The sequence below is a fragment of the Bos indicus x Bos taurus genome, chromosome 19, assembly GCF_003369695.1.
Source record: "Bos indicus x Bos taurus breed Angus x Brahman F1 hybrid chromosome 19, Bos_hybrid_MaternalHap_v2.0, whole genome shotgun sequence".
NCBI lineage: Eukaryota > Metazoa > Chordata > Mammalia > Artiodactyla > Bovidae > Bos > Bos indicus x Bos taurus.
The window spans coordinates 26,407,874-26,433,867 of NC_040094.1; the positions used below are offsets into that span (position 1 = coordinate 26,407,874).

At 51.8% G+C, this 25,994-nt stretch overlaps 1 protein-coding gene across 2 annotated transcripts in view; it reads left to right on the forward strand.

Annotated features, from left to right (window-relative positions):
- Positions 1 to 25,994, forward strand: part of PITPNM3 (PITPNM family member 3) — a 97,033-nt gene that overhangs the window by 47,893 nt on the left and 23,146 nt on the right. Inside the window, exons 4-7 of one of the 2 annotated variants that reach the window (XM_027517742.1) lie at positions 4,801 to 4,848; positions 21,535 to 21,611; positions 22,165 to 22,400; positions 25,584 to 25,773. In XM_027517742.1, the coding sequence (XP_027373543.1) occupies positions 4,801 to 4,848; positions 21,535 to 21,611; positions 22,165 to 22,400; positions 25,584 to 25,773 (551 nt within the window). The remainder of the gene's footprint in view (positions 1 to 4,800; positions 4,849 to 21,534; positions 21,612 to 22,164; positions 22,401 to 25,583; positions 25,774 to 25,994) is intronic. The other variant, XM_027517743.1, reaches the window with a different exon arrangement.

Genomic DNA, 25,994 nt, shown 5'->3' on the forward strand with positions numbered 1-25,994 from the left:
GAGTCTCTCCACCCCGCTCCATCTGGAGTCATGCTGGTGACAAGGGAGACAATGCCTTGAACCAGTTGTTAAAAGTATTGATAAATAAGTAAATGAACCAACAATAAGCCCAATCCTTGTGGCTCAGACGGTAAAGAATCTGCCTGAGCTGCCGGAGACCTTGGTTCAATCCCTGCGTTGGGAGGATCCCCTGGAGAAGGGAATGGGAACCCACTCCAGTATTCTTGCCTGGAGAATTCCATGGACAGAGGAGCCTGGTGGGCTACAGTCCATGGCAGGCTACAGACCAAAGTGTCAGACAGGACTGATGCGATTAACACTTTTACTTTCACATCTTGAATGGCTGCTGTGTGCCAGGCTGTGTGCTAAGGACTTTACACTCGTTAATCATTTGATCTTCACAATAACTCTCTAGGTAGGCGCACCACTACCTCCATAGAGTAGAAGACTGAGGCTTGCGGAGGTTAACCTGTCCAAGGGTACATGTCCAAGATTTGAATCCAGGTGTTTATCCATAATGCAGTACAACCCAAGGGCTTTCGGTACTTGTAGGGTCCTCAGAGACCACTGGACCCACACTCAGTCAGCCAGTCAGATCAGTTGCTCAGTCGTGTCCGACTCTTTGTGACCCCATGGACTGCTGCACGCCAGGCTTCCCTGTCCATCACCAACTCCCGGAGCTTGCTCAAACCCATGTCTGTCGAGTTGGTGATGCCATCCAACCATCTCATCCTCTGCCGTCCCCTTCTCTTTTTGCCTTCAATCTTTTCCAGCATCAGGGTCTTTTCCAGTGAGTCAGTTCTTCTCATCAGGTGGCCAAGTATTGGAGCTTCAGCTTCAACATTCAGTCCTTCCAAAGAATGTTCAGGACTGATTTCCTTTAGGATTGACTGGTTTGATTTCCTTGCAGTCCAAGGGACTCTCAAGAGTCTTCTCTAACACCACAGTTCAAAAGCATCAATTCTTTGGCACTCAAAACGTGGTCCACTGGAGAAGGGAATGGCAAACCGCTTCAGTATTCTTGCCTCAAGAACTGCATTAACAGTGTGGAAAGGACCACACTAGATTGTGGGAATGAGGCTCAGTGAGGGAGAGGGATTTGCCTCAGTTCACACAGCGAGTCCATGGGAGCCTGGAAGGGAATCTCAACCTCCTGACTCCACCTCTTTGCTCTTTCCACTCTCCACTCCTGCCTTTGAGAGTACCCAAGGGCTCTGATCCCAGGGAGGAGGGAGACAGATTGGGATTCAGGTGACATGAGGTGAGAAGGCAGCCCTGGCAGACAGAGGGCTGCAGAAACAGGGTGATGGATTCTAGTGTGTGGCAGGTGGGATGGTGGAAGGGAGTCGCCCATCAGCTCCTGGATTATTGGTGGGGAGGTGGTGGAGGTTCCTATATGGGAGCCACCCTTGAGTCTGCAGGGAAGGGACCTGCAACTTTGTCCGGGGAAGGGCTTGAAGGGCCCCCAGGAGAGGCCTGGAGGCAGCTTCTCTCTGTATCCCAGAATCTTCCTTGGATAATCAGAGTCTTTGGGGGAAGCTGTGGACACATTTTTTTTTTTTTCAGGGAACTAACTCAGACTTGCTCAAGAAGCTGGGGATACCAGACCTGGTGTCTATAGGTTCTGCCATCAAGGTCAGAAGAGAGGGTCCTACCGGGACAGCAGGATTCTGCCTCTAGCTAGAGATTTCAAGCTGGAGGTGTGACCTCTGTGTTGCCTACCCTGCACCTACATGCCAGTCTGACCACTTCTGTGCTGTCCCCCAGGTCATGGACCCTTGTCCTGGCAGAGCTGGGGGACCCTTCAGCAGGGCGGAGTGAGGCCTTCCATTGGACAGATGTGTATAATTGAGCCCCCAAAATGTGGTGCCAGAGAACAAGGGCCAGGACTCCTGATACCAAGGGGCTCCTCCTGGCTGAAGATCCTTGGGGGTGTTGGTGGCTCCCTGTGGGCTGAGGTTGAAGACCTGGGACTCCAGTCCTCAGATTCCAGCCTTGCTCTGGCTACAGGGAGTTTTCTAGATCCTGGGGGTTTGGCTCAGGTCCCTTTCTGAGCCCTCCAGTCAGATGGGGTGGGCTCCAGGTGAACATTTCAGATGGAAGGGATTTGACCATTGCTGAACCTGACCCTGTGAGGCCCTTGGGATGCAGAGATGACCTTTGTGAACAGCGGTCCTGAGAATTGAGGCCTTTGATGGGCAGGCAATGTAAATCAAAGCCTTTGTGGAAGATGTGGCCCCGGGATTGATTCTCAATCTAGCTGGTAGGATACAGAGGGTTTGAAAGAGAAAGATGGAAAAACTGTAATGGTGTACCAGTGATTTGGCTGGTGGAGGTGAAGCAGGAAGGGGTGGGCAAAGGTTGGTGATGTGGGCGGGGGCCACTTTAAGGAGAGGCTTTCTTGTCAGGCTCAGAGTTCGGTGATGGGAGGGCTTAAAGCAAGAGAGTGGCTTGGGAAGGCCAGCTTTCAAAAGATTAATCTGGTGAAGTCAGAGGCAGAGAAATCCAACAGACAAATATAAAGCCAGAGAGGTGAGTGTCTGTTAAGAGTCGCCCTTACATCCGCTGCGCCTGGGTGTGTGAATCAGTACATACACCTCTCTGGAGAGAAATCAGGCAATAAACATCAGGAGTGTGAAAAAGGTTCCTGCCCTTTGACCCAGAATTGTCCTCCTTTGGCTGTATTTTAAGGAAATCATAAAACATGCAGAAAGAGCTTCAATCACAAAGATGTCCTTCACAGCAGTAATTATAATGGTGAGATTTTGAAACTTTCTGCCAATAGGATAGTTTTATTTTTATTTTTAATAAAAATTTTTATTGGGGTATAGTTGCTTTACAATGTTGTTTTATTTTCTGCAAGGTGGATCAGCCATATGTACACCTATATTTCCTCGTTTTTTGGATTTCTTTCCCATTTAGGTCACCAAGGAGCACTGAGTAGTTCCCTGAGCTGTAGAGTAGGTTCTCATTAGTTATCTCTTTTATACATTTACAATAGGGATTCCCTGGTAGCTCAGCTTGTAAAGAATAAACCTGCAATGCAGGAGACCCTGGTTCAATTCCTGGGTCAGGAAGATTCTCTGGAGAAGAGACAGGCTACCCACTCCAGTATTCTGGCCTGGAGAATTCCGTGAACTGTATAGGGGTCACAAAGAGTCGGACATGACTGAGTGACTTTCACACACACGTACATAGCCGTGTATACATGTCAATCCCAATCTCCTAGTTCACCTGGAGAAAACCATAATTCCAAAAGATCCATGCTGCCCAATATTTATTGTAACACTATTTACAATAGCCAGGACATGGAAGCATCAACAGAAGAATGGAAAAAGGAGGTGTGGCACATTTATACAATGGAATAATACCCAGACTTAAAAAAGGAATGGTATTGTTCCATTTGCATAGGAGAGGTATGACGAATTGCTAATAGAATAATTTTAAAGTCAACCATGATGTGGTTTGGGCTTCCCGAGTGGCTCAGTGGTAAAGAATCTGCCTGTCAATGCCGAGGATGGTCACAAAAGAGTCCGACACGACTGAGCGACTCAACAGCCACAACAATGATGCAGGCTCTCAGTAGGAGGTTCCAAAGCCATTGGAGTGATACTTACAGAGGTTTCATAGCTTTATGTATTTCTTCACGCTTCCACTTAAAGTACACAAGGTGTGTTTTGTGCTTCTTTATTGTCTATGATACCTTTCAGAGCCAACCACCATTCACCTATTTGTTGGGAATACAGAGATAAATGACATAATCCCTGCCCACAGAGGGCTGGTTTGATCTCAGTCGGCCCCAAAGAAATGTGTGTGGAAAAAAGCCTGGAAAGAATGACATAGAATGGAGCCAGTTTTCCCTCAGTTGTGGGATTATAAGGAATCTTTTCCCTTTTCTATGTTGGTTGGAGTTTTCCAAATGTTGCATAAGGAGCTTGTATTACTTTCATAATTATAGAAAAAAGCTTCTCATCAAAAGACAGGAGCTTTGCAACAGCTTAAGGAGACAGGATGGATTTCTATATTTAGGGAGTGTGTGTGTGTGTGTGCATGCGCGTGTGCTTCATTCATTTATTCATTCAACGAATATTGGCTGAGACACACAGTTCTAGGCCTAGGGACACTCCAGTGCACAATACAGAAGTACTTTCCCCTGGGGAGGGCCAATCTGGTGAACTAGGAGAGGGTAAGGAGGAGAGAAGCAGCCAGAGCCCCCAGCATCCTGTGACTGACTGAATGTGGACATGGGACAGGGAGGGGGTCACGGGTGGTTCCCAGGCTCGGTGAGAAGGTGGTGCCTTCGTTGAGGTGGAGACTTGGGAAGAGGGGCAGCTCCAGAACCCACTCTGTGGTCATGGTGCACATGGGCGATCTGATGAACAGATGTCCAGGAGGTGGTGTGGATCAAGCACTTAGGAGAGAGGCTGTACTAGAGGCAGAGCTTTCCGGTTGTCTGCAGGGCTGTGGTGACCCTCATGGGTGAGAGTAAGAGCAGAGAGAAACCCACATAAGCATCTGCTTTATGAAGGTGAGCAGGCAAAGGTGAAAAGGTGTCCAGGATGCACTCCCCGGGCAGTGGCATCAGGGATCCTGCTTCGTCGTGTATAAAGGTATAAAGAACCCAGATCTGGGGGTGGCAGGGGTGGGGCAGGGCATGAGGGGGTGGGGGAATCCCTCCGCCCACCCCCTGCTCGGGGAGGCAGCAGCCAGACAGGAGGGACTGAGGTGGCCACTGTGGCCTCCCTGTGTCTGGCCAACAGTGATGGGGTGTCCACTCACCTGTCTCTTCTTCTTCTGCAGGAGAAGGGAGCACGCCGTGCACTTCCAGCCTCCTCCAGGAGAAACAGCGTGAGTGCCCCCCAACTGCCCCCCAGGAGTCTCTTTTTGTTTGAAGGGTCCAAACTCCCTCACCCACTTGGGTGGTAGGGTCTTCACCACTGCATAGGACCAGAGGGCTGGGGCCACTGTCTGCCTCCGGGGCCTGAGGCTGGGGGTTCCAGGAGGAGGAGGCCAGCAGAGCAGGTGGAACCACGGGAAGCCTCGTGTGGGGTCTGCTTGTGGGTAGACAGGGTGGGGGGAACGGGAATGGGGAGAAAACCCTCTGAACCTTTGAGATCGACTCTTTTGGGTGACTCGACTTCCAGGAACCGCAGTGGGTGACCCGGTCACCAAGGCTGTGCCAGGGCTCAGGACCCTTAGGTCCCATCACTCGGAGGCTGTGTCTGCAGAGTGGGGTTCCCAGGTGCTTGTGGTCCTTCCAATGATGCAGGCTCCTCCAAGTTTCCTTCTGCTTGTGTTTTCTCAAGAGGCTGAGCGCAAGGTTAGACCCAGGAGAGACTTGGTAAAGATGTCCGTTTCTGACGCAGCAACCTCAGGCCATCTTTCTTGGAGGTTTGGAGTGGACTGGAAGATGTCTTTCCTGTTGACAGTATTGAGTTTTACACGAGGCAGGGGTATGTGTGTGTCTGGGGGAGTCTGGGCTCAGACTCCCCTTCCTTCTCTCTCCTGCTCTCCTTTGATCTGCGGTTGCAGCTTTGTGGGGCTCAGCCCATTCTCAGACCCTACCACCCCATTCCCCAGGCTGAAGTCTTTCTTCCTCCCAGTTCTTCCATCCATCAGTCACAGAAAGGGTACCTACAGCACCAGCTTCCCATGACCTGCCCCGAGTAGGTGCATCGGTCTCCGAGAAGGTTTCTGTGCACCTAACGTCCAGTGGAAGTTCATAGATGAAGCTCAGGGGTTGGGAGGCTTGGGTATCTCTGAGAGGGGTGCCCCCTCCTCACCCCACCAAGGCTCAGGCCAAAAAGTTCACGGGGCAAGGGGAGGGGCAGCGCAGAGAGTGGGCAGTTCTCTCTCTCTCTCGTGTCCTTACAGGATGTGAGGAACCAAGCCCTGTATGAGGGGATCTCTGTGTTAAAATGTACCCGCAGGATTTTTTTTTTAAACAGCTTCCTTTATTTATTTACTTGTGTCTGCACCGGGTCTTCGTTGCTCCACAGGCTTTTCCCTAGTTGCGGCAAGTGGGGGCTACTCTTTATTGGAGTACACGGGATTCTCATTACAGTGGCTTCTTTTGATTTTGGGGAGCACCGGCTGTAGAGTGCAGAATCAATGGTTGTGGCATATGGCATGTGGGATCTTCCCGGACTAGGGATCGAACCTGTGTCCCCTGCATTGGCAGGAGGATTTTTATCCACTGTACCACCAGGGAAGCCCCCCAAGATTGTTTTTTTTTTTAACGATATGCACGCTTATTATTTTATTGACCATGCCATACAGCATATGGGATTTTAGTTCCCTAATTAGGGATCAAACTTGTGCCTCCTGCAGTGGAAACATGGGGTTCTTAACCACTGGACTGCCAGGGAAGTCCTTACCCACGGAATTTTGATTTATAGAGGTGACTGAGTGAAGCCCAGAGAGATTAGTGCTTTTGACAGAAGGATTTGTTATTTACACTTCTCCAGGGGAGGGACCATGGGGGAAGCACCAGGTCGGTCAGGAGGCAGAAGGAGCGTGGGGAATGCATGGCCCAGAGCCCGGATTGTGTTTTCCACAGGAAAGGCATGGCAGGGCAGAGGAAACAGCTGAGGGCTGGTTGGTCTGAATAATGTTGCACGCTCTGGGCTACAGGACGGTCTCTAGTTCTAGGGTTCCTGGGCAGGGGGTTGGATATCGGCTTGATGGGTGAGAGTTAGATAAAGGAGTTGATTGGAGGTAAGGACCCACGATTGGTTGGTTTGCACAGAAAGGCACGTTGAGTTGTTTATTATCTCTAGGAATTAGCATGGCCCGGGAGGGGCAGTCTCTCCTTGGCAGCTAGACTCCCCTGGAGATGTCAAAATATCATAAAATAAAAGCAATGGATTAATCATGTTCATCAGGAATGTGAGAGAGAAACCGAACTCAGGTCACTCCTTCTGGGCCTCTGGGAGGAAGAAACCACAGCATCCTCAAAGGGAAAAAACATGGCCACCTGCCGTGGGGCTGTCTCCACGACGCCAACCACAGGTCTGTTCTGCATAGATGCAAATACACTGATCAGACGGTTGGTGTCTTCTGCACTTGGTTGGAAATATGTGTGTTTAAGGAGAGGCAAAGCCATTTTTTTTTATACCATGGTTATAGATTTTAGTCAGAATGATATTGCTGAAGGTTGTCATCCACGTCTGCTCCTAAAGCATATTCTTGTTTAGTAAAGAATAACTATAGATGCATGGAAGAATTTCAGAGCTGAAATGGTCATTGAGGGCGGTAATTCCCAAGCACAAACCCAACATTTTTGACAATGAGACAAAACGACAGTCTGTAATGTGTTTTATTGTGATGTTGAACCCATTCAGTTGCGAGAACAGGATTTTTATTCCATAATTTTGTCCTGTCTACACATTATGGCATTCAAATACCTTTTCTTTTATGAAATAATGGTGGTAGTTGTTGGTGATTTGCAGCAAAATAAATGTCTGTGACCCTGAATAAAAACAGAATAATGGCAATGCCTGACATTTATAATGTGCCCTATCATTTATGCTATACTTCTGTGTATATTATCTTATTTAATTTTTACATTTGGTTTTTCAAAACGTCACTAAAAACAAGGTGGGAGGTGGTGCAAATTGCCCTGACTGAGGAGTCAGAAAATCCTGGGACTCGTGCGTCTGAGCTTTAAAGGTATCAGACCTGGGTCTGAAGCCCAGTTGCTTCATTTGCTCTCTGTGCTGATTTGGGCAAGTTACCTAACATTTCTGGGCCTCGGTTTACTCCATTGTGGAAAGGTGGTCATAATGTCTGCTTTACTTCTAGAGTCACCGCGGGCATAGCGGTCATGTACGTGGGTGTCAGGGTCTGCACCCCACACGTAGGAAGCGTTTCCTGGTTCTCACTAATTATGGGCTTTTGGATGAGGTTACTACACCTGGTGCAGGTGTAGGAGCTGCATCTTAGCATCTCTTGGAGTGCGGTCTTTTCCGTGCTCTACTGGTTCCGTGGCCGGCTCCACGTCACTCTCACAGTCTGAGTGCCCAGGGAGCCCTCCTGAGCTGGCCATAGAGACTGGGAGGAGTTTGGGGATGGGCCTGCTCTGTTCCCCATCCCTTCTCCAGTTGAAGCCACCATCGTCTTCTCTCCTGGACAAATCCAGCCCCCCATGCTGGCCTGCCTGCCTCTGGTCTCTCCCACTTTGATTCTTCCTACAGAGTGTCAGAGAGACCTTCACAGGTGGCAGACTTGTTCTCATACCCTGATGCCCTTTCGTGATTCCTCTCCAGTAAAGGATGAGACTTTCCTCGGCATGACCTAGCTGCCCACCTTTCCCACATTGCTTTCCCCTTCCTTTCCACACTGACTTCTAAAAGGAGCTCCAAGCACAGTTTTCTCTTAAGCTAGATGAAAAGCTGGAGCAGTGCATCCAGCCCCCTGGAGGGGATGGTAGCAGATGCTAGCAAGAGATGCTAGGAATGACTTGGGCTTCCAGAGTGATTCCCTCAGGACCCAGTCCTCTTGGCCTCTGCCCTCTACTCCATTCACAGCTGTTTGGATCAGGGAGTGGGTCTACCCATTTCCTGCCGGAACCTACTGTCACCACAGAGGAGGCTGGGGGCACAGCCATTGGTTTGGTGGGTGTAGTAACTCTCCTTCCCCTGCCCACGAGGTCCCATTCCAGGGAGGAGCGTGACTCCCAGGAGACCCATGGCTGCGTCACTCTCTCCATCCCCCCTCCTTTGCCCTCCCAGCAGCTTCCCAAGGCACTGGGCACTCTACATGGATCTTCACGAACACCTGGATGCTGGGAAGGGCTGCAGTCATCACAACTGTGTCACACTGAGAAGATGAATGCACGCATGCTAAGTCCCTTTAGCCGTGTCCAACTCTTTGTGACCCTATGAACTGTAGCCTGCCAGGCTCAGGGGTACACAACCTTCCACCGAAGGTTCTCAAACCCAGATCTCTTCACTCCTCTGTCTCCAGAGCTTAGTCTCATGTCTGGTCTGAGCTCCCATTTTCCCCCTTTCTGGTCACCCCAGGTACTGGGAGAAGTGTCCACTGTCCCCTGTGTCACACAGGTACCCTCTCCAAGAGCCAGCTCCACGAACACCCCCCCAAAACCGTGCAGTCCAGGATGTGCACAGAAAAGTGCAGGTCAGAGGGACTTCCTCTCTCTCATCTGCACCTGTGGGGGGTGGGAGGAGGGGGCAGGCAGACAGGAGGACTTCCTACTGTGCCCTTGGAGTTGGACCCAGTCTGTGTGGAATACAGTGTGACCTGCTCATGTGACCTGCACTTGTGGTCATCAAATGGCTTTCCCAGGGCCAGTGTAGGGCAGCAGGCAGTGCCCAGGGCATGGGGTGGGTCTGTTCATGGCCATGCCTGCTTGTTAGAGCGAGGTGAGTAGTGGATCTCTGAACTCAGTGGACCCCAACAGTGGTCCATACTGAGTCCCAGTCCTGGTCCCAAACCATCCCTTGATCTTCATCCTGACCAAACCTCTACCCAAGGCACTGACAAAGTCCCAATGTCTCCCAGGCTGTGTCCTGGCTCCAGTCCCAGATTCTGGGCTGACCTGGACTTCTTGACCCCAGTAACTGTCAGAAGAGCCCATAGGTTATCCCAGAAAGGGAGAGGGGGAAGATGACCATGCTGTAATGGGGACGTGGCTTGACTTCACCTCCCACTGCCTGGGATCAGGGACTAAAGAAATAGCTCTGAACGTCCAGACCAGCCACCAAAGGGCTACCCATCCTGTGTACCCTCATCCCCTTGGCACCCCCAGGAGCCCCACATAGGTGTGGTGCATGAAGCCCCCAGCCCATGGCTGGCCTCCCCACTGTCTGCCTGGTAACTGGTATCTTTTCCTGGCCTGTGTGGGCAGCTTGCTGAGCACAGCTGCAGACGGGCTATATTTAGCCGGCTTTAATGAGCTCAGGGTGGCAGACGTCCGCCTTGGGAGCACTTTTCTTGCGTGCGTGTGCGTAAGCCGATGCTTGGCATGGTCCATTCGTGTGTGTGCGCGCGCACGCGCACATGCAGGGAAGTGTGTGCCTGTGCATTTGTGAGTGTGCACCACTGTGTGTGTCAAAGCATCAATGCAGTCATTTACGCGAGTCTCTGTGTGCTGTGTCTGCTTCGCCTGGGACGTGTGCAGCTTCTGACACACAGAGGGGCACAAAACAGGAACAAATGATTAGTTCATTCATCTGCTTGTTTGAAAAATATTTAATGAGCCTTTTTTATATGCCAGGACCTTAATAGTCTCTGGGGATAAAATGGCACAAAAACAAACCCAGTTCCAGCCTTGAAGGACCTTACAGTCTGCTGGGTGTTGGAGGAGGGAAAGACAAGTGAAATAACCACAAAACGGAAAGTATAAGGATTAGTCCCAGGAAACAGAAAGCCATGGTGCTTTTGGGAGGAAGAGAGTGAGAAGGGAAGACCCCCTGGAGGAGGGAACACTGAGGTTTCTGTAGGGGCTATCTGGGCATAGAGGGTGAGAGGTCGAGTCCAGACACAGAGAACAGGATGTGCAAAGGCCCTGTGGCCAGAGGGGCAGGAGATGCTTGAAAACAGTCAAAAGGCTGCCGTGGTTGAGCTCAGAGAGGGTGAGATGAGTGGTGGAGAGGCAGGTGGAGATTGGGGCCTGCGGGAGGACCACACAGGCTGTGGTCAGGATGGGGGAAGCCGCGGAAGAGGACAGTGGGGGCTGATGTGACAAGATTTCTGTAGGGCAATTAGAGTCTAGTCATGATTCTGTTGGGGATTTCCAGCAGGAAAAGGAAGGCTCTCAAGCAGCGTGACTGGGGGAGAGTCTAGTGGGCGGGACTTCCTTCCCTGGTTGAGGAAACCTACGGGCAGAGGACAATGCCCTGGGCCTCTCCCAGCCCTGAAGGTCACTGTATGGAGAGTCCTCACCCTGAACCCCGCAGAGCCTGGCCTTGAGGAGAGGGGCCGTGGAGGGTCGGCCTGTGGTGATCCGGTGAGGGGGAGCCTTATTGGGGAGTGGGGAGGGGGAAGCTGGAGGGGAACTTGGAGCCTGTACTGCAACATCCACTGACTTACTTGTGAAAGAACCACCCCTTCCTTTATTTTTTTTTGTAAAGCTGTTTCAGTATCGAGACAGGGATGTTTCTTTGTTTTTCTAGAGGCCACTTTGTAATTTTGACTCTGCAGACCCACCCAGCTGGACTGGTGAGACAGCCCCACTCTGGGATTCCAGGGGTTTCCCTTTTCCTCCTCTTCCTGCCTGGGTTCCAAGGCCCCCAGGACTCTTCTCCACCACCACTGCGTGGGCACACACGTGTGTGCTGGGAGCTCTCTGTCCACACTCATGGCCTCTGTGGGGCCCCAAGCCCCAGCTCCCTCTGTCCTGGTCTGTGGCTCCTGGCTTAGGGGCCAGGCTGCTTGTGGCATAGGGCAGTCAGACCCTCCTCAGATCATCCTCTACCTTCCTGGACTTGCAACAGTCCCCTGAGTTGGGTGGGCACCCCTGCTAGGTCTGCCTTCTCCCTTAGGCCTGGGGCAGAGGGTGGCGATCTCTTTTTAGTCTCAAGGAACCTCTGTCTCCTCAAATCCCTTTCTTCTGAGAACAAAAGGGCTTTTGGAAATAAGATCCGGGAAGCTCTGCCACAAAGCTCCCCAGAGGCAAAGAAGCTGGAATGGGGAGGACATACAAATTGGTATCTCAGAAAAAAACAAAACAAAACAAAAAAACAACACCCTGCTCCGTGCCCTTTGAAAAAAATTTGTATTTTTAATATGTCTCTAGAGTAGATAGCACACGGACATGGTATAAAATAGAAAATTCTAAAGGGACGAAGGTAATGAGGGTGTCTCCCTTTTTCCAGAAGCCACAATTGTGACTAGGTTCTTCTAGAACATTCCAGAGATATTCTCTGCATACACGAGCATCTCCATGAATATTCATTTATATATATCTTTATATATACCCCACACAGATGGTAGCATCCGGTGCCTTCCAGTCTGCACTGTACTTTTCTCAGATGATAACGTATCGGGAGTATTTGACTATTGAATACATCGAGGGAGCATCCTTCTTTGCAAAGCGTGCATATTTCGCTGTGGCCTGCTTTATTGAACCAGGCCCCTGTTGGTGGGCACACAGGTTGCTTTCCTTCTTTCCTTTTTTCCTCTTCTTTTTTTTTTTTGGCTGAGCTACATGGCTTGTGTGATCTTAGTTTCCCGATCAGGGATCAAACTCACGCCCCCTGCAGTGGAAGTGTGGAGCCCTAACCTACTGGACCATCAGGGAATTCCCACAGAGGTTGCTTTCTGTCTCTTGTCCATACCATAAGGGCTGTGATGATGGTTAGTGTTGTATCCACGTCGTCCTGCACATAGACTTGGGATTGCTGGGTCAAGGGCATTCTGTGTCTGGAATGACCTTGCCACACTGACCTCCATGGAGGTTGATCTGGTTTTTTATTTCACCAGCAATGAATGAGGAGGGGCTGATTTACCACACCCTGGTGGGAGGCTGGGTGTTGATAACTGTTCAGCTGAGAAGTGAGAAAGAGGCATTTTAGAGCAATTTCTTTTCTTTTTAAATTAATTTTTACTGGAGTACAGTTGCTTTGCCACGTTGTGTTAGTTTCTGTTGTACAACAAAGTGAATCAGCTGTACGTACACATGTATCCCTTCTTTTTTGGATTTCCTTCCCATTTAGATCACTACAGAGAACTCAGTAGAGGTCCCTGAGCTATGCAGTTGGCTCTCATTAGTTATCTATTTTATACATAGACCAATAGTGTGTGGGGCTTCCCCCGTGGCTCAGTGGTAAAGAATCTGCCTGTAATGCAGGAGTCGCAAGGGATATGGTTTCGATCCCCTTGGAGGAGTGCATGGCTACCCAGTGCAGTATTTTTGCCTGGAGAATCCCACAATCTCCAGAATCCTCCTGGAGAGGAGCCTGACGGGCTACAGTCCACAGCATCGCAAAGAGTCAGACACGACCGAAGTGACTGAACACGCATGCATGCACCAGACTGTGTATATGTCAATCCCAATCTCATAACTCATCCCACCCCTTTCTTTCCCTCCTTGGTGTGCATATATTTGTTCTCTACTTCTGTGTCTCTATTCTGTTTTGTAAATAATCTCATCTGCACCATTTCTCTAGACTCCACATATAGGCCTTAATGAATGATATTTGTTTTTCTCTTTCTGACTTCACTCTATATGAAGGGATTACCGTGGGGGAGTGTGCTGTTGGGTTCCTTTGTGTGCTGACTTTCAAGCAGGGCCAGGGCTGGCTTGATGGGGGTCCCTTAGAGAGTAGGACCCCAAAGTTCAGGCAGCCTCGCTCCTCTGCCTCCCTCCCAGGGATTGCTCTGTAGGCCGGCTGTGGTGTGGAGGCATTTAAGCATTTTATTTATTTATATTATTTTTCATTGTGCTGGGTCTTCATTGCTGCATGTGAGCTTTCTCTAGTAGTGGTGAGCAAGGGCTCTTCTTTATTTATTTATTTGGCTGTTCCAGTTTTAGCTGTGGTATGTGGGATCTAGTCCCCTAACCAGGGATCAAACTCAGGCTTCCTGCATTGGGAGCATGGAGTCTTAGCGGCTGGGTCAGCAGGGAAGTCCTGGGGCTATTCTTCATTGCACTGTACAGGCATCTCATTATGATGGCTTCTCTTGTCGTGCAGCATGGGCTCTGGAGCACTGGCTCAGTAATTGTGGCTTTCAGGCTTAATTGCTCAGCAGCATACGGAATCTTCCTGGATTGGGGATTGTACCTGTGTCCCCCTCTTTGGCAGGTGAATTCCTATCCACTGCACCAACCAGGGAAGTCCATGTGGAGGCACTTAAAAGACTGACAAGAACACTCCTTTCCTACCCGCACCATCGGGGGTGATGCTTCAGGAGGATGAAAGAGCCCTTGCTGGGTGACCTGAGTTCATATCCGTACCCTTTCACTTAACCTCTCCGAACCTCAGTTTTCTCATCTGTAAAATGGGCAGAACACCTCGGATGAATGTGAAGTGTGCCTGAATGAGGACTAGAAACTTAAGACACATTTGAGGAAGACTGCGTTTATTATAGGAGAGTCCCCAGGAGAGAAGATGCCAAGCCCTTCCAGCATTGCTGTGTAGTGGCAGGAAGGGTTCTTAGGTTGTATGTCTGAAACCTTCCCTGGGCTCGATTCAAGATAGCCACACTGGTTTCCCCCAGGGGAATGGCTCCTTGGAGCTATCCCCAAGCTCCCTTGTGGTGGCCAAAAGTGTGTTTTCAAGAGTTCGGATCTGGGACCTAGACCCTAGTGAGGGTCAGGCCTTAGTGGAGACCAGTATCCCTGGAGGTTTGGCCTCATTCTCCAGATGAATCCAGGCTGACTTGATGGGCTTCTGACCCTGAAAGGGTTGAGGAGTCACAGGAGGGGCCCCGGCCTCTAGATCCCCCGCTCCTAGATGAACAGTTCTTGCCAGCACCCCTGCTGAGTGACCACTTACACCCTTACTTGTACAACATCCTGAAGGGCAGAGAGCATCCTGCCTTTGGGCCAGCATGGGTCACTCTTGAACTGTTAAACAGTCCTTAGTTGTGCTGATTTGGAACTCTCCAGAAACTATCCCCACTCCCATTCATCCCACACCTTTGCTTCCATGACCCAAACGCAGCTCAGCTGGGATTTGCAGGCTGCCACTGTGTCCTATGGAGCCTTCTTCCCCAGGCTGGGCTTCATTCCTTAACTTTCCTTCCCAGTTATTGGGTTCCAGACATGTCCTCAAAGTGGCCTGAGCTGCAGGGACAAAACAGGGATGACCCCTCCTCATTCCAAAGTCTCTAGTGTGTGCAGCCTCAGAGGCTGACTATCTTTAGGGGGTCCCATTACCCTGGCTCCAACAGTTTGCAGCCTTTGGTCACATGACTGGCCTTGGCCACATGACATCTTTGTCGTGTGACCTGACCTTGATCATGTGACCCTCAAGTACTAAGAGATCCTCATAGTCACCTGCTGTATGTCTGATTCATCTTGGTACTTTCAGCCCTGACACAGGTTTGGGCAATAGCCAATGGAAGAGGAATTGGCAAGTCATGTCAAGTTGAATTTTTAACTCAAATGCAGGATGGTGACTCACTCATCGGGTTTCCCATTTGTTCTTTCCTTCCATAACATTTCTTTTCCTTTTTGCGTTCTCTCATTTGCTCTCGGCTCCCAGAGGGCAGAGCACTTCACTTTGTTTTGTCTGTAGTATTTGCATTTAGTAGAATCAGGAGTTGTATGATAGCGTGTTGAAAATGTTCTTATTGTAAATATGACACATACTTGTACTGCATCCATTCGATGTATTCATATAGTTTTAAATGAAAAGAAATGAGTTTGCTAGAGGAAAATTGGAAAACAGAGAAAAGTAGAAAGTTAAAAAAAATCACACATTGTCCCACCATCCAGAGAAAACCACTTATAAACACTCTGTGTTTTCTTCCGCTATCAGGCCTCTAACCCTTCATCTCACCCCTCCACCTAGATTGCTATTTTGCATAAAGCCCAGGAATGGGGCTCCAGGGAGGAGGGTGGCCTGAAGTCTGTCTGGTGAACAAGGTCGGTGGCTTTTTTAATTGTTCTCTGGAGCCCTCAGTGGTTGCCTAAGGCAAGGGTGAGGGGAGTAAGGAAGTGGGGCTCTGGGCCCCCCAACCTGCTTCAGCCAGAGCTGCCCACTTTCACATGTTCTACAAATTGGCCTCTTAAAGAAAATTGCGCTGGACAAAAGATTTCACTGTTTCAAAAAAGTTTTAAAACTAACCAACAAAGGCTCATTCTTTTCCCTGCTTCACACCATCCCATCCGTGTCCTGGCCCCATTCACAAACCCACACTCCTTGAGCTGCTTTGACAGCCGAAGGTTCTGACCTGGTTTGTCATCTGCCAGAGTCCCTCCTCCCCAAGATGTCCTAAGCCCTTGGTGCTTGCTCAGGTTCCCAGTCCAGTGACCCCACCCAACAAGCAATGAGATGGGGTTGGCCAGAGAGGTCCAAGTGAGCCTATCAGAGCTCTGGGGGCCATTGCTTCCTTTTCTAATGGCCCCCCAAACACTTGTTTTGTTTTTTTTTTTTTTAATTTGCAATAGATCTTGTCTGGAATTTGACATGACACTCCCTAGGTGCAATCAACCACTTTGAAAATCCAGGTGACATCTGCCACCTGCCATGTTCTGGTTCCTCTTCCTTCCTCTAAGATCCCTCAAAGCAACTCACCCATCCTGCCTGCAGGTCTCATTAGGGTCCAAGGGTATTATTCTGCTGGGCATGGATGCTTGAGCTCACGCAGCACGCTTGGACTCATGGAATCTCGGACTGCCTGACTCTTAAGAGGGAACACAGGGGACTTCCCTGGTGGTTCAGTGGTTAAGACTTCACCTTCCAATGCAGGTGGTGTGGGTTTGATCCTTGCTCGGGGATCCATGCCTCATACCCCAAAAACCAAAACATAAAGCAGAAGCAATATTGTAACAGATTCAATAAAGACTTATTAAATGGTCCACATTAAAAAAAAAGCTTTTAAAAATAGAGGGAATATAGTCCTACCCTCTCATTTTGCAATGGTGGGGAGAGTGCTCAAGATCACCCTCTGACTAGGGCATACATTTCCCATCCTAGAACTCTATGTCCGTATCCTGTGTGTGTGCCCTTCTCCATGTGGGTCTCCCTGGGGAGGGGGTGGGTTGGGGCCGTGGTCTGAACCTCCTGCTTGCTGCTGGATGAAGCTCTAGATATTCCCAGACATTTCTAGATCTAGCTCCTGTCTCCCGCTTCAGAATGGGACAGCCAAGCCACTGGGCTCATCCAGAAAAACATGTGTGTGTTTGCCCATGCGTGTGCTTCAACGTGCTCTAAAGGATTAGGTATTTTTGCAGACCTGTCTCAGAACGTGCCATGTGGTCTCAAGCTGTGTCTAGTTCTGTTCAGTTGACCCTGGGGGGTGACTTAAGAGAGAGACAGGGTGACTGTCAGGGCTGGTAGAAGGAGGGTAAAATTCAGTGGTCAGCTTTAGCCTGGGGGCACTGCCAGCATCTACTCCTTGTGGGTCCCCAGTCGCGGATGGCAAGAGAGATGGAAACGGAGTCTTCGGCCAACCCGGGTGACACTCTGCTTAGGGTGCCGAGTGTGTGGGTGACGACCTTGGCTTTTGTCTCGAGAGCAGTGCGGCACATTGGTAATTAGAAGGGATAATCACGATTTGTGCCTTTCCAAGGTTGTGATTAAGCAAAAATAGCCTCCATTCTTCAACTGGCAGGAGGAGCCATGGTGAGCTGCGTGGGCCACTGGTCCGGGTGCCAGTGCTGGCAAGGGTGCCGAGCACAGGCATGGCAGTATCTGACTTGCCTCAGAGCTCATCACAAAACGTTGTCACAAAAACAGCTGTGGGCTCACCCCACCCCAAATCTGGGCACGGCAGGGACCCAGCCTGAGTAAGGCCTTGCAAACAGAAATGAACAGGAAGTGGGAAGAAACAGGCAGCCTGACAATGAAGTCCTGGGGCTCCTGGCATGTGGCTTCCCACCACCCAGGAACCCCTGCCGCCAGCTCTTGTCACCAGTGGCTCTGGGGCAGCCTTTAGGGGCAGAGTGATGAGGCCCAGGCCAGACTGCTCTAGAATTCCCAGAAGTTCCCTGATAGCACTCCTCTGGGGACTTCCAAGGAATGTACCTCCCAGTGGATGATGCTCCCTTGATCCTGATTTCTCCTAGGGGGCTGATAGCATAGAGATGTCTCCTAGGTCATGTGCACCCTGGGATCTTCACTTGCAATAAGTTTTCACAAAAATGCCATGACCACTGATAAGCCCTGCTCTCAAGTGGTCCATAGTCTGATGAGGAAATAGACAAGTAATCTCACAGCCACAAGCCAGGCCCCACCAGGCACACTGTGAGATAACCATCTCTGAGTAGATCTCAGAAAGCTTTCCAGAGGTGGTGACAATTGAGTGGGGTCTTGAAGGTTAGGTAGGAGTTTGCTGGTCTGCAGAGGAGGAAGGCCTTACCAGGCAGAGGGTTCAGGATGAGCAAACGCATGGAAGAGTGAGAGCTGTGTCTCTGAGTGATTCAGAGCCTGTGGCCTCACTCATTGTGGTAGGAATGTCTGGTTCTTAGAGGAGCAGAACCCTTGTGGGCAAGATACCAGCAGACGGGTACTAAACTGCCTTTCAGCTTGTCTATAGAGGTCTCTTCTAAGACTGGAGATGGGGAAACTTTGCTCCTGTTACTCAGCTCTCAAGGGGCCAGGATCCAGATCTGGCAGGTGAAGTCTACCCTCCTCCCCTCTCCTAGAGCAAAGCATCTCTGACTTTTGTGCATTAAAAGGAAGCAAGTCTGTGTCTTCAAACAGCTTGCGGGGGTCAGGCTCTTCCCCTCAGCTAGAGAAGGGTTGAGGGATGCTGAGGGCAACCCTGCTGGTCTCTTGTCTCCTCTGAGCCAGGAACTGCCTCAGCATTGTTTGCGTCCAGGACTCAGCATGGTTTGATGCCCAGAGCATCATGTGGGCCCCAAGGGAGCTGACCACAGGAAGATCAAGGATGCAGGTGCTCTGAGTCTGTGTAATCAGCGAGGGTACAGGATGCGGTCCCCACCTAACACAGGGCATGGTGCCCAGGAGATGGCAGGACCCTCATGTCTTCCCTGCAACTTATTTATAGCCTCGCCATGGTAATTTGTGGCAATCACAGTATTTAATTCTGTAATCACACTGCAAGCAGGCATCCAGCCCAGTGAGGCTGGGGAGCCTGCCAGGTCTCAGGGAGGGACTTGGGGGCAGGGCAGGAGTGTGGAGGCGGTGATGTCCCCATCAGCTTCTAGCCCCATTGTGTCAGCCGTGGCCCTGACTCTGTGCCCCACCCACCCACCCCGATGCACCCTGGATCATAGTAATTAATAAACAACTACTAACACTTACATAGCACTTACCATGTTCCAGGCCCTGTCCTAAGCACTTTTTGTATATGGGTTCCTTTATCCTCATCATCCACTCTATAAGGTAGCTTCTATTATTTTGCCCATATTCCAGATGAGGAAACTGAGGCACAGAACTCACAGCTGGTAAGAACCTACATTTTGGGACTTCCCTTGGGGTCCAATGGTTAAGAATCCACCTTTCAATGAAGGGGGACATGGGTTTAATCGCTGTTCATGGAACCCAGATCCTATGTACTGTGGGGCAACTTAGCCCGAGTGCCACAACTATTGAACCTGTGAGCTCTAGAGCCCATGTTTCATAAGCGAAGCCTGCGTGCTGCATCAAAGATCTGGTGCAGCCAAAAAAAAAAAGGGCCTACATTCATGTTCAGGCATTCTGGCTCCAAAGTCCACGGTCCCAGCTAGGTCTCTCCCAGCCCCAGAAGTGAGGGGTCTCCCAGGCTTCCCGCCCGTGACCTCAGCTCTGCCCAGCTCCTGGTTCCTCCTGGTCCACCTGCCCCAGAGCTGCACACACGAGGATGCACACACTACGAAGCATGGTCGCTTCATCCTGGGGAAGTGACCGTCAGCGTCCCTTCTTGGGGTTTCCCCTTAGCAGACTGTTTCAAGTGCAGTGGGAAGAGGTCTTAGGGACTTCGGTCTTCAAGGTGTCACTTATCATTTTGTGCTTCTGTGTTTCTCTCCTGCAGAAAGGAGATTGTCATACTGCCTCATTGGGAAGTTCCTGTGGAGGTCAGGGGGATGGGAGGGGAACCACTTTGTCAGGCATCGTCTTCCACTAAGTGTGGGGCAGCTCGCTCAGTCTTATTAGTTGTGTGGTTTGGGGCAAGTGATCTTGGTTGTTGGAGCCTCAGTCTTCTCGTCTGTAAAATGGGGCTAATAAGAAAAGGACCACAGCTCAGAGGCTAACTGTGGGGGCTATATGAGATAGTACCTGTAAAGCTCATAATGCCTGGAACATAATAAGTGCTCAATAAGAATGTGCCCTTTACTGGTGTCTTTTATTATGATCTTGTCCTGAAGATGGGGTGCAGGCCTCTTTTAGCCAAGCCCAGGGCAAGGTCTACAGGATGTTAGAAATAAGGCAGAAGAGCCTGAGCCACTGAAGGAACCTGAGTAAGTGCTGGGCAGAGTCCAGCCTCAAAACAAGTTTTTTTTCTTCCTCCTTCAAGGCAACCCCCTCCATCATCGGGGAAACGATTTCCTGTCTGTTTGGGCAGCAGCTCCAAGCTCATAAAGCAGTTACCCTTAGACCAGAGTTGTGTCCGTGAGGACACAGTATTTCAGAAATGCACTTCCCGGCTAAGCAAAGCTTCTCACTTGGAATTCTTTGCAGAAGTGCCCTCCCCTGGGGCCAGAAACGGCTGAGATGTTGTTGACTCAGAAACATGTTGGCCAGGGCTCTCACCCACACCCACCAGAGGGTTGCCCACAAAGCCTCTGGGAAGGCCGCTCCCCAGACGTGACTCCTAGTGGGTGCTGCAGTCTCACAACAGGGGGTGGGGGCGGAGTGGGAAGCAGAGAGGGCCATCCTGTCTAGAACCCGCTGCTTTAGCGGTGAGTGAGTTCCCAGTCATTGGAGGCAAACAAGTGGCTCACAGTCCAACCATGTGGTTCAGCCACACAGAGGAAACAGTACCCTTCTTATGGGGAGAAAGGAGAGGCGGTGAGGATTTCTGCGTGGCTGGCATCACTGGGTGGGCCGTGAGGGGGCCATTGGATGTATTAAAGGCCTCTCTCCACCTGAGAGTCCAGTGCAGTGGCTTTCAGAAATGTGGGTGTTAGATCAGACAAACTGTTCTGTAAGGGGTCAGATAATCCTTTGTCGACTGTAAGGACTCTGTGATGACCAGTTGACTCTGCCACTGTGGCACAGGCAGCCACAGACAATACATAAATGAAAGAGCTGGCTGTGTCCCAATAAAACTTTATTTACAAAAACAGATGGTGGGCCAGATTTGGTCCACAGCTCTCGTGTACGTAGAGGAACAGGAGCTCAGGCAGGGCTGGATGCTCAGAAGTGCTTCCTAGGGGAGGGGGTGGCTGCTGAGAGAAGCAAGGAAAGAGTCTTGGCAGTGGTTGGCCCCGAAGCTCGTGGGTGACAGCTCATGTGGTCCTAGATGCTGGCTTTGCCTCTCGGAGGCTCCACCTCCCCGGGACCAGGGTCCCATCATTTAAGGCTTTGCAGTCACTTTGAGAGCTTCAACCAGATCTTTAAAAAGTATTTTATCCAGCATCTCTAGCTATTTTCAGAGAATGCTTGGTCCGAGTTTCCATCTGTATCTGGGAGTCACGAGATGACACTCATCCTGCTGCTGAAGTTACTGGGAGAGGAAGAAAGAGCAGGAGAGTTACCTTCTGGGACACCCCTCCTGGCCTCAGGGACCTCATCATGTCTGGCCTCCCTGCCGGCCTCCCTTTCCCAAGGAGGAGAAAGGTTTTAGGTTGTGTTGATGTAGGAAGTTGGGGCTGGGTGGCGTGGCCCTCCCAAGCTCCAGATGCTATCGTTCCAGTTCTCCTGGGAGCCCAGGCCATGGGCCAGCCAGGGCCCAGGGAGTGTCCAGTCTCTGTGAGGGAGGCCTGAGATGCTGAGTCCTCCATTCCCCACCCTACAGGAGAACTGTACCGGGTTTCCTTGAGAAGACAGAGGTTCCCAGCCCAAGGAAGCATCGAGATCCATGAAGACAATGAGGTGGGTTTCTGGGGATGTCTGGGCCGCCTCTGGGTTCAGAAAGCTAGGAAGAGTCGCTAGCCGGTAGACAGGCCAGCCAGTCTTCACCCAGCTCCTCACTGGCCTTTCTGTGTGACCTGGTGCTGGTCTCTGTCTCTCTCTGGGCTTCCCTGGTAAAGAAGCCACCTGCCAGGGCAGGAGACAGGGTTTCGATCTCAGGGTCGGGAAGATCCCCTGGAGAAGGAAATGGCAATCCATGCCAGTATTCTTGCCTGGAGAATCCCATGGACAGAGGAGTCTGGCGGGCTACAAGTCGGATACACTTGAGCGACCAAACACACACTGTCCTTCTTTGGGCTTCCAGGACCCCGTACAAATAAGAAGAGCCTTTTGGGACTCATCCCACACTAACACAGAGGGGCTTGCCCTCCTGTCAGCCCATGCCCCTCACTCTGAACGCACAGGAGGTGCCATCAGAGTCCCCTGTGTGTGCGTGGTTCTCTGAGTGTCCCCTGCCTTCCCACCCCACCCCACTGCCTGTCTCTCTCTCTATCCTGATTGATGTCCCCCTCAGGAAGGCTGCCCGCAGCGCTCCTGCAAGACACACGTCCTCCTGCTGGTGCTGCACGGGGGGAATGTCCTGGACACGGGCTCGGGGGACCCATCCTGCAAGGTGGCCGACATCCACACCTTCAGCTCCGTGCTGGAGAAGGTCACGCGCGCCCACTTCCCCGCAGCCCTGGGCCACATCCTCGTCAAGTTCGTCCCCTGTCCCGCCATCTGCTCGGAGGCTTTCTCGCTTGTCTCCAAGTGAGTTCCTTTCTGCTTGTTTGGGCTGGCTGGGCCGGGTCGGGGGTGCCTAAGCAGAGGGGCTGCCCCTGCCACATGGGCAGGTGGGTGCCTGCCAAGGCCTCCCTGGGATGTCAGATCCTGACTGACCATGAGCATCACTGGAGGAAAATGATCAGCAAGAATCTAAAGGGATTAACATGCACCAAATTCTCTTCTGCCTGGGACTGGGTGGCGCTGGTGCCCCGCAGTACATAGCTCAGACTCCCTTGCTGTGCTCAGCAGGCCCTGGTCTTGTTGGTCCAGATAATGAAGTTGAGGCATTGAGAAGTTAAGCAGTTTCCTCCAGGGTTACGCAGGGACCCAGGAGTCAAAGCCAGGCAGCCCCACTCTTGATCTAAGTCAGAGCCAGTAGAGATCGAGGTGGCACATGGTGTTGTGGACACTCAGAGAGAAGGCCAGGGAGGCTTCCTGGAGGAGGTGATTTTTGGGTGTGCTTTGAGAGTAGCGTAACCTGGTGAGGGGTGTGGGCTCTTCAGTCATCCTGAGCTTGAGTTCCAGCTCTGTGACCTGGGTGGGGGGTGGGGTGGGAAGGGCAGGAAGTTGTTTAACCTCTCCCTATCTGTTTCCTCATCTGTAAAGTGGGGATGATCATGGTATATCAACCATGTCTTAGAGTTTTTGTGAGGATTCTGTGTGCTAGAATGGGTGAAGCACATGGTAGGGCACAGGGATGGGCTGGGACTTGCGTCACCATCCTCGTAGGAGCACTGTCCATTGGCAGACAGTGGGCTGGGGCGGGAGGAGGGAACCCCACTGGCTGGAAGTGAGGCAGTGTGCTCTCAGGGCCTTGGCTCCTCATCCAAACCTGCCCTGGAAACTCTGCAGGATAGACTGAGAAACCGGGGGCCCTCAGGACCTGGGGGCCTATGGGAGACCCTGTCCAATGATCCAGGAGCCAAGTGCTCTCCAGATGCCCTCCCTGTTGAGGGGGTGCCTGGAGCCAGTCGGGAGCCCTGGATGCACCTACAAAGCAGTGCCTAGTATGTGTGGTAGATGGCTGGGACTGGAGCCGGGAACTTTCTGTAGTGCAGTGAGAGGGAGGCCAGTGGCACCTCTGTCCTGGCCTTTACCCTCTTTCACAGCCTCTGCAAAGAAGAACCCCCTTGGGGAGGGTAGAAAGGGACCCCCAGCCTAGTGCCAACTCCCTAGGGAGATGGAGAAGGGGCTCTGCGTCAAGTGTGGCTGTAAGGAGAAGGGCTCAGCTCCGCTGGTTGGTGGGTGGGAGCACGGGGAGCACATGCAGGGGTCTCACATGTCCCCTCTGAGAGAGAAAGGAAAGTCTCCTCTGCCTTTGAGATTCGTCTGTGTTCCCAGAACTCGGGCTGGGCAGATCTCTATCAGAGCTGGAAGAAAGGAGATTAGCTCAGGAAGGAAAATGTATTTCCCCAACGTGTTTAATGGCCCAGATCCCGGGTGTGATTTTTGTTAAACTGCTAGGCGGTAGGCCTCCCCCTGGGGCGTCTGAATCCGGAGGGGAGGAGCCCTGGAATCTGCATCCTGACTCCCTCTGGGCTTTGGCTCGGCAGCGGGTTTGGGAAGCTGAGTTGAAAGAAGACTCTGTCTGTCACACTCCAACAGTCGGAGTTAATTGTGTTCCTTCACAATCAATCTCAGTCCTCCAGCAACCCCCTCGCCCCCAGGATATCTGACCTCCAGAGCTGGGTCACCCAGTCCAGGCCGATCTCCAGGAAGACATATGGCCCAGGGACACTGGAGGGGCCGGAAAGTGGGAGCCCAGCGCTCCCCCAGGCAGCATCTTGCCTGGGCCATCAATCAGCCCTAATCACTGCTGGGAGGGAGCTCTTTCTCAGATAATTAAAATCTCTCCGGCTGCAATTGAGGGCTGTTTCCTCTAATTTGTGATTTTTTGGAGATGAGGAATGGCTGTCAGGCTGGCCTTGCGCAGCAGGGGCTCTTTGTCACCTGCCCAGGGTGCCCTGCACCCTGTCACCTTCCGCAGTCTCTGTCAGACTCCCACTGGGATCAGTGTTGGGTCCTGGGTCAGCCCGAGCTTGGACTCTGGGGGAAGGGCAGGCTCTGGGGAGGGGGTGTACAGTGCCCCCCCTCTGCTGAACCTCCCAGCCAACTGGGCCTGATGCCCCTGGGGACAGAGGTAGGACGGGTGAGGGTGCAGGCAGGCACGGGCCACTGGGAGCTGGTTCCAGATGAGGCTGAGCTGCCCAGAGAGAGAGGGGCAGAGAAGTGAGGGAGCCCATGCAGGAGCTGACAGTCAGTCCACTTGTTGGGGGATGCTGCAGGACAGGCTCTCTCAGTCCTTTCTGGGGTCACAGACCTTTCTGCAAAGCCCATGAAGGCTCTGGATCCCCTCCCCAGAAAGACAGACATGATACCATACATGCAGGCGCATGGCTGGTGTGTGAGCCCTATGCCTGGCACACCCTCTTTCCTCTTTCTAGCTTCCCTAAAGACTTCCTTGAGTCATAGATCAAACCTCACCTCCTCCAGGAAGTCTGCCATGATGACATGTTCCCACCCCCTTTTGGCTGCCAGGTGGCACTAGTGGTAAAGAACCCATCTGCCAATGCAGGAGACACAAGAGATGTGGGTTCGATTCCTGGTTGGGGAAGATCTCCTGGAGGAGGGCATGGCAACCCACTCCAGTATTCTTGCCTGGAGAATCCCATGGACAGAGAAGCCTGGCAGGCTACAGTCCACAGGGTCGCAAAGAGTCGGACACGACTGAACCAACTTAGCATGCATGGATATGGGATCTTAGTTCCCCACCAGGGATTGAACTCTGCAGTGGAAGCATGAAGGCTTAACCAATGGACCACTGGGGAAGTCCTGACATACCCCCATTCTGACCCACACCAGTGGTGGCCTCCTCCATAACTGGTGTGTCCTTTGAGGCGGGCAGAGAGCCCTGCTGTCGTGGGAGACTCCAGGGGCCACACGATGGCTGGCACGGGATGGACACACAGCGGGTCCTCACAGGCTAGCCACTCCCCCCATGCTGGGATTCACGGCTGGGGCTTTGTCTCCTGCCTGGGTCCTCCTCAACAGCCCCGACCCCAGGGCCCAATTTCTGGTCAGCATGTGCTCTCTCTCGCCCCGTCCACGACTCCAAGCCCACCCTCCTGCCTGGTCCCAGGTGGACTTACCTTGGCTTCCTGTCTGCAGCCTGAACCCATTCAGCCACGACGTGGGTTGTCTCAGCAACAGCCAGGACCATGTCCCTCTGGCCGCCCTGCCCCTGTTGGCCATCTCCTCCCCACAGTACCAGGATGCGGTTGCCACTGTCATCGAGCGAGCCAACCAGGTGTATGCGGAGTTCCTCAAATCCCCCGATGGGATTGGCTTCAGTGGGCAGGTAGGACAGCCTGCCCTCACCTCCCTGACCTTGTCCCTGCCCTGAGAGATGTTGGGACCTGCCGGAAGGATCTAGATCAGGCTGCTCTGCAGCCCTAGCTTCTGACATCCTAAGAGGCTTTTGAGATCTTTGGGTCTGTCCTCATTTTACAGATAGGAAAACTGAGGCCAACACCTGAGTTCTGATTATCAGCCCATGCTGATCTGTGACCCAAGTCTGAC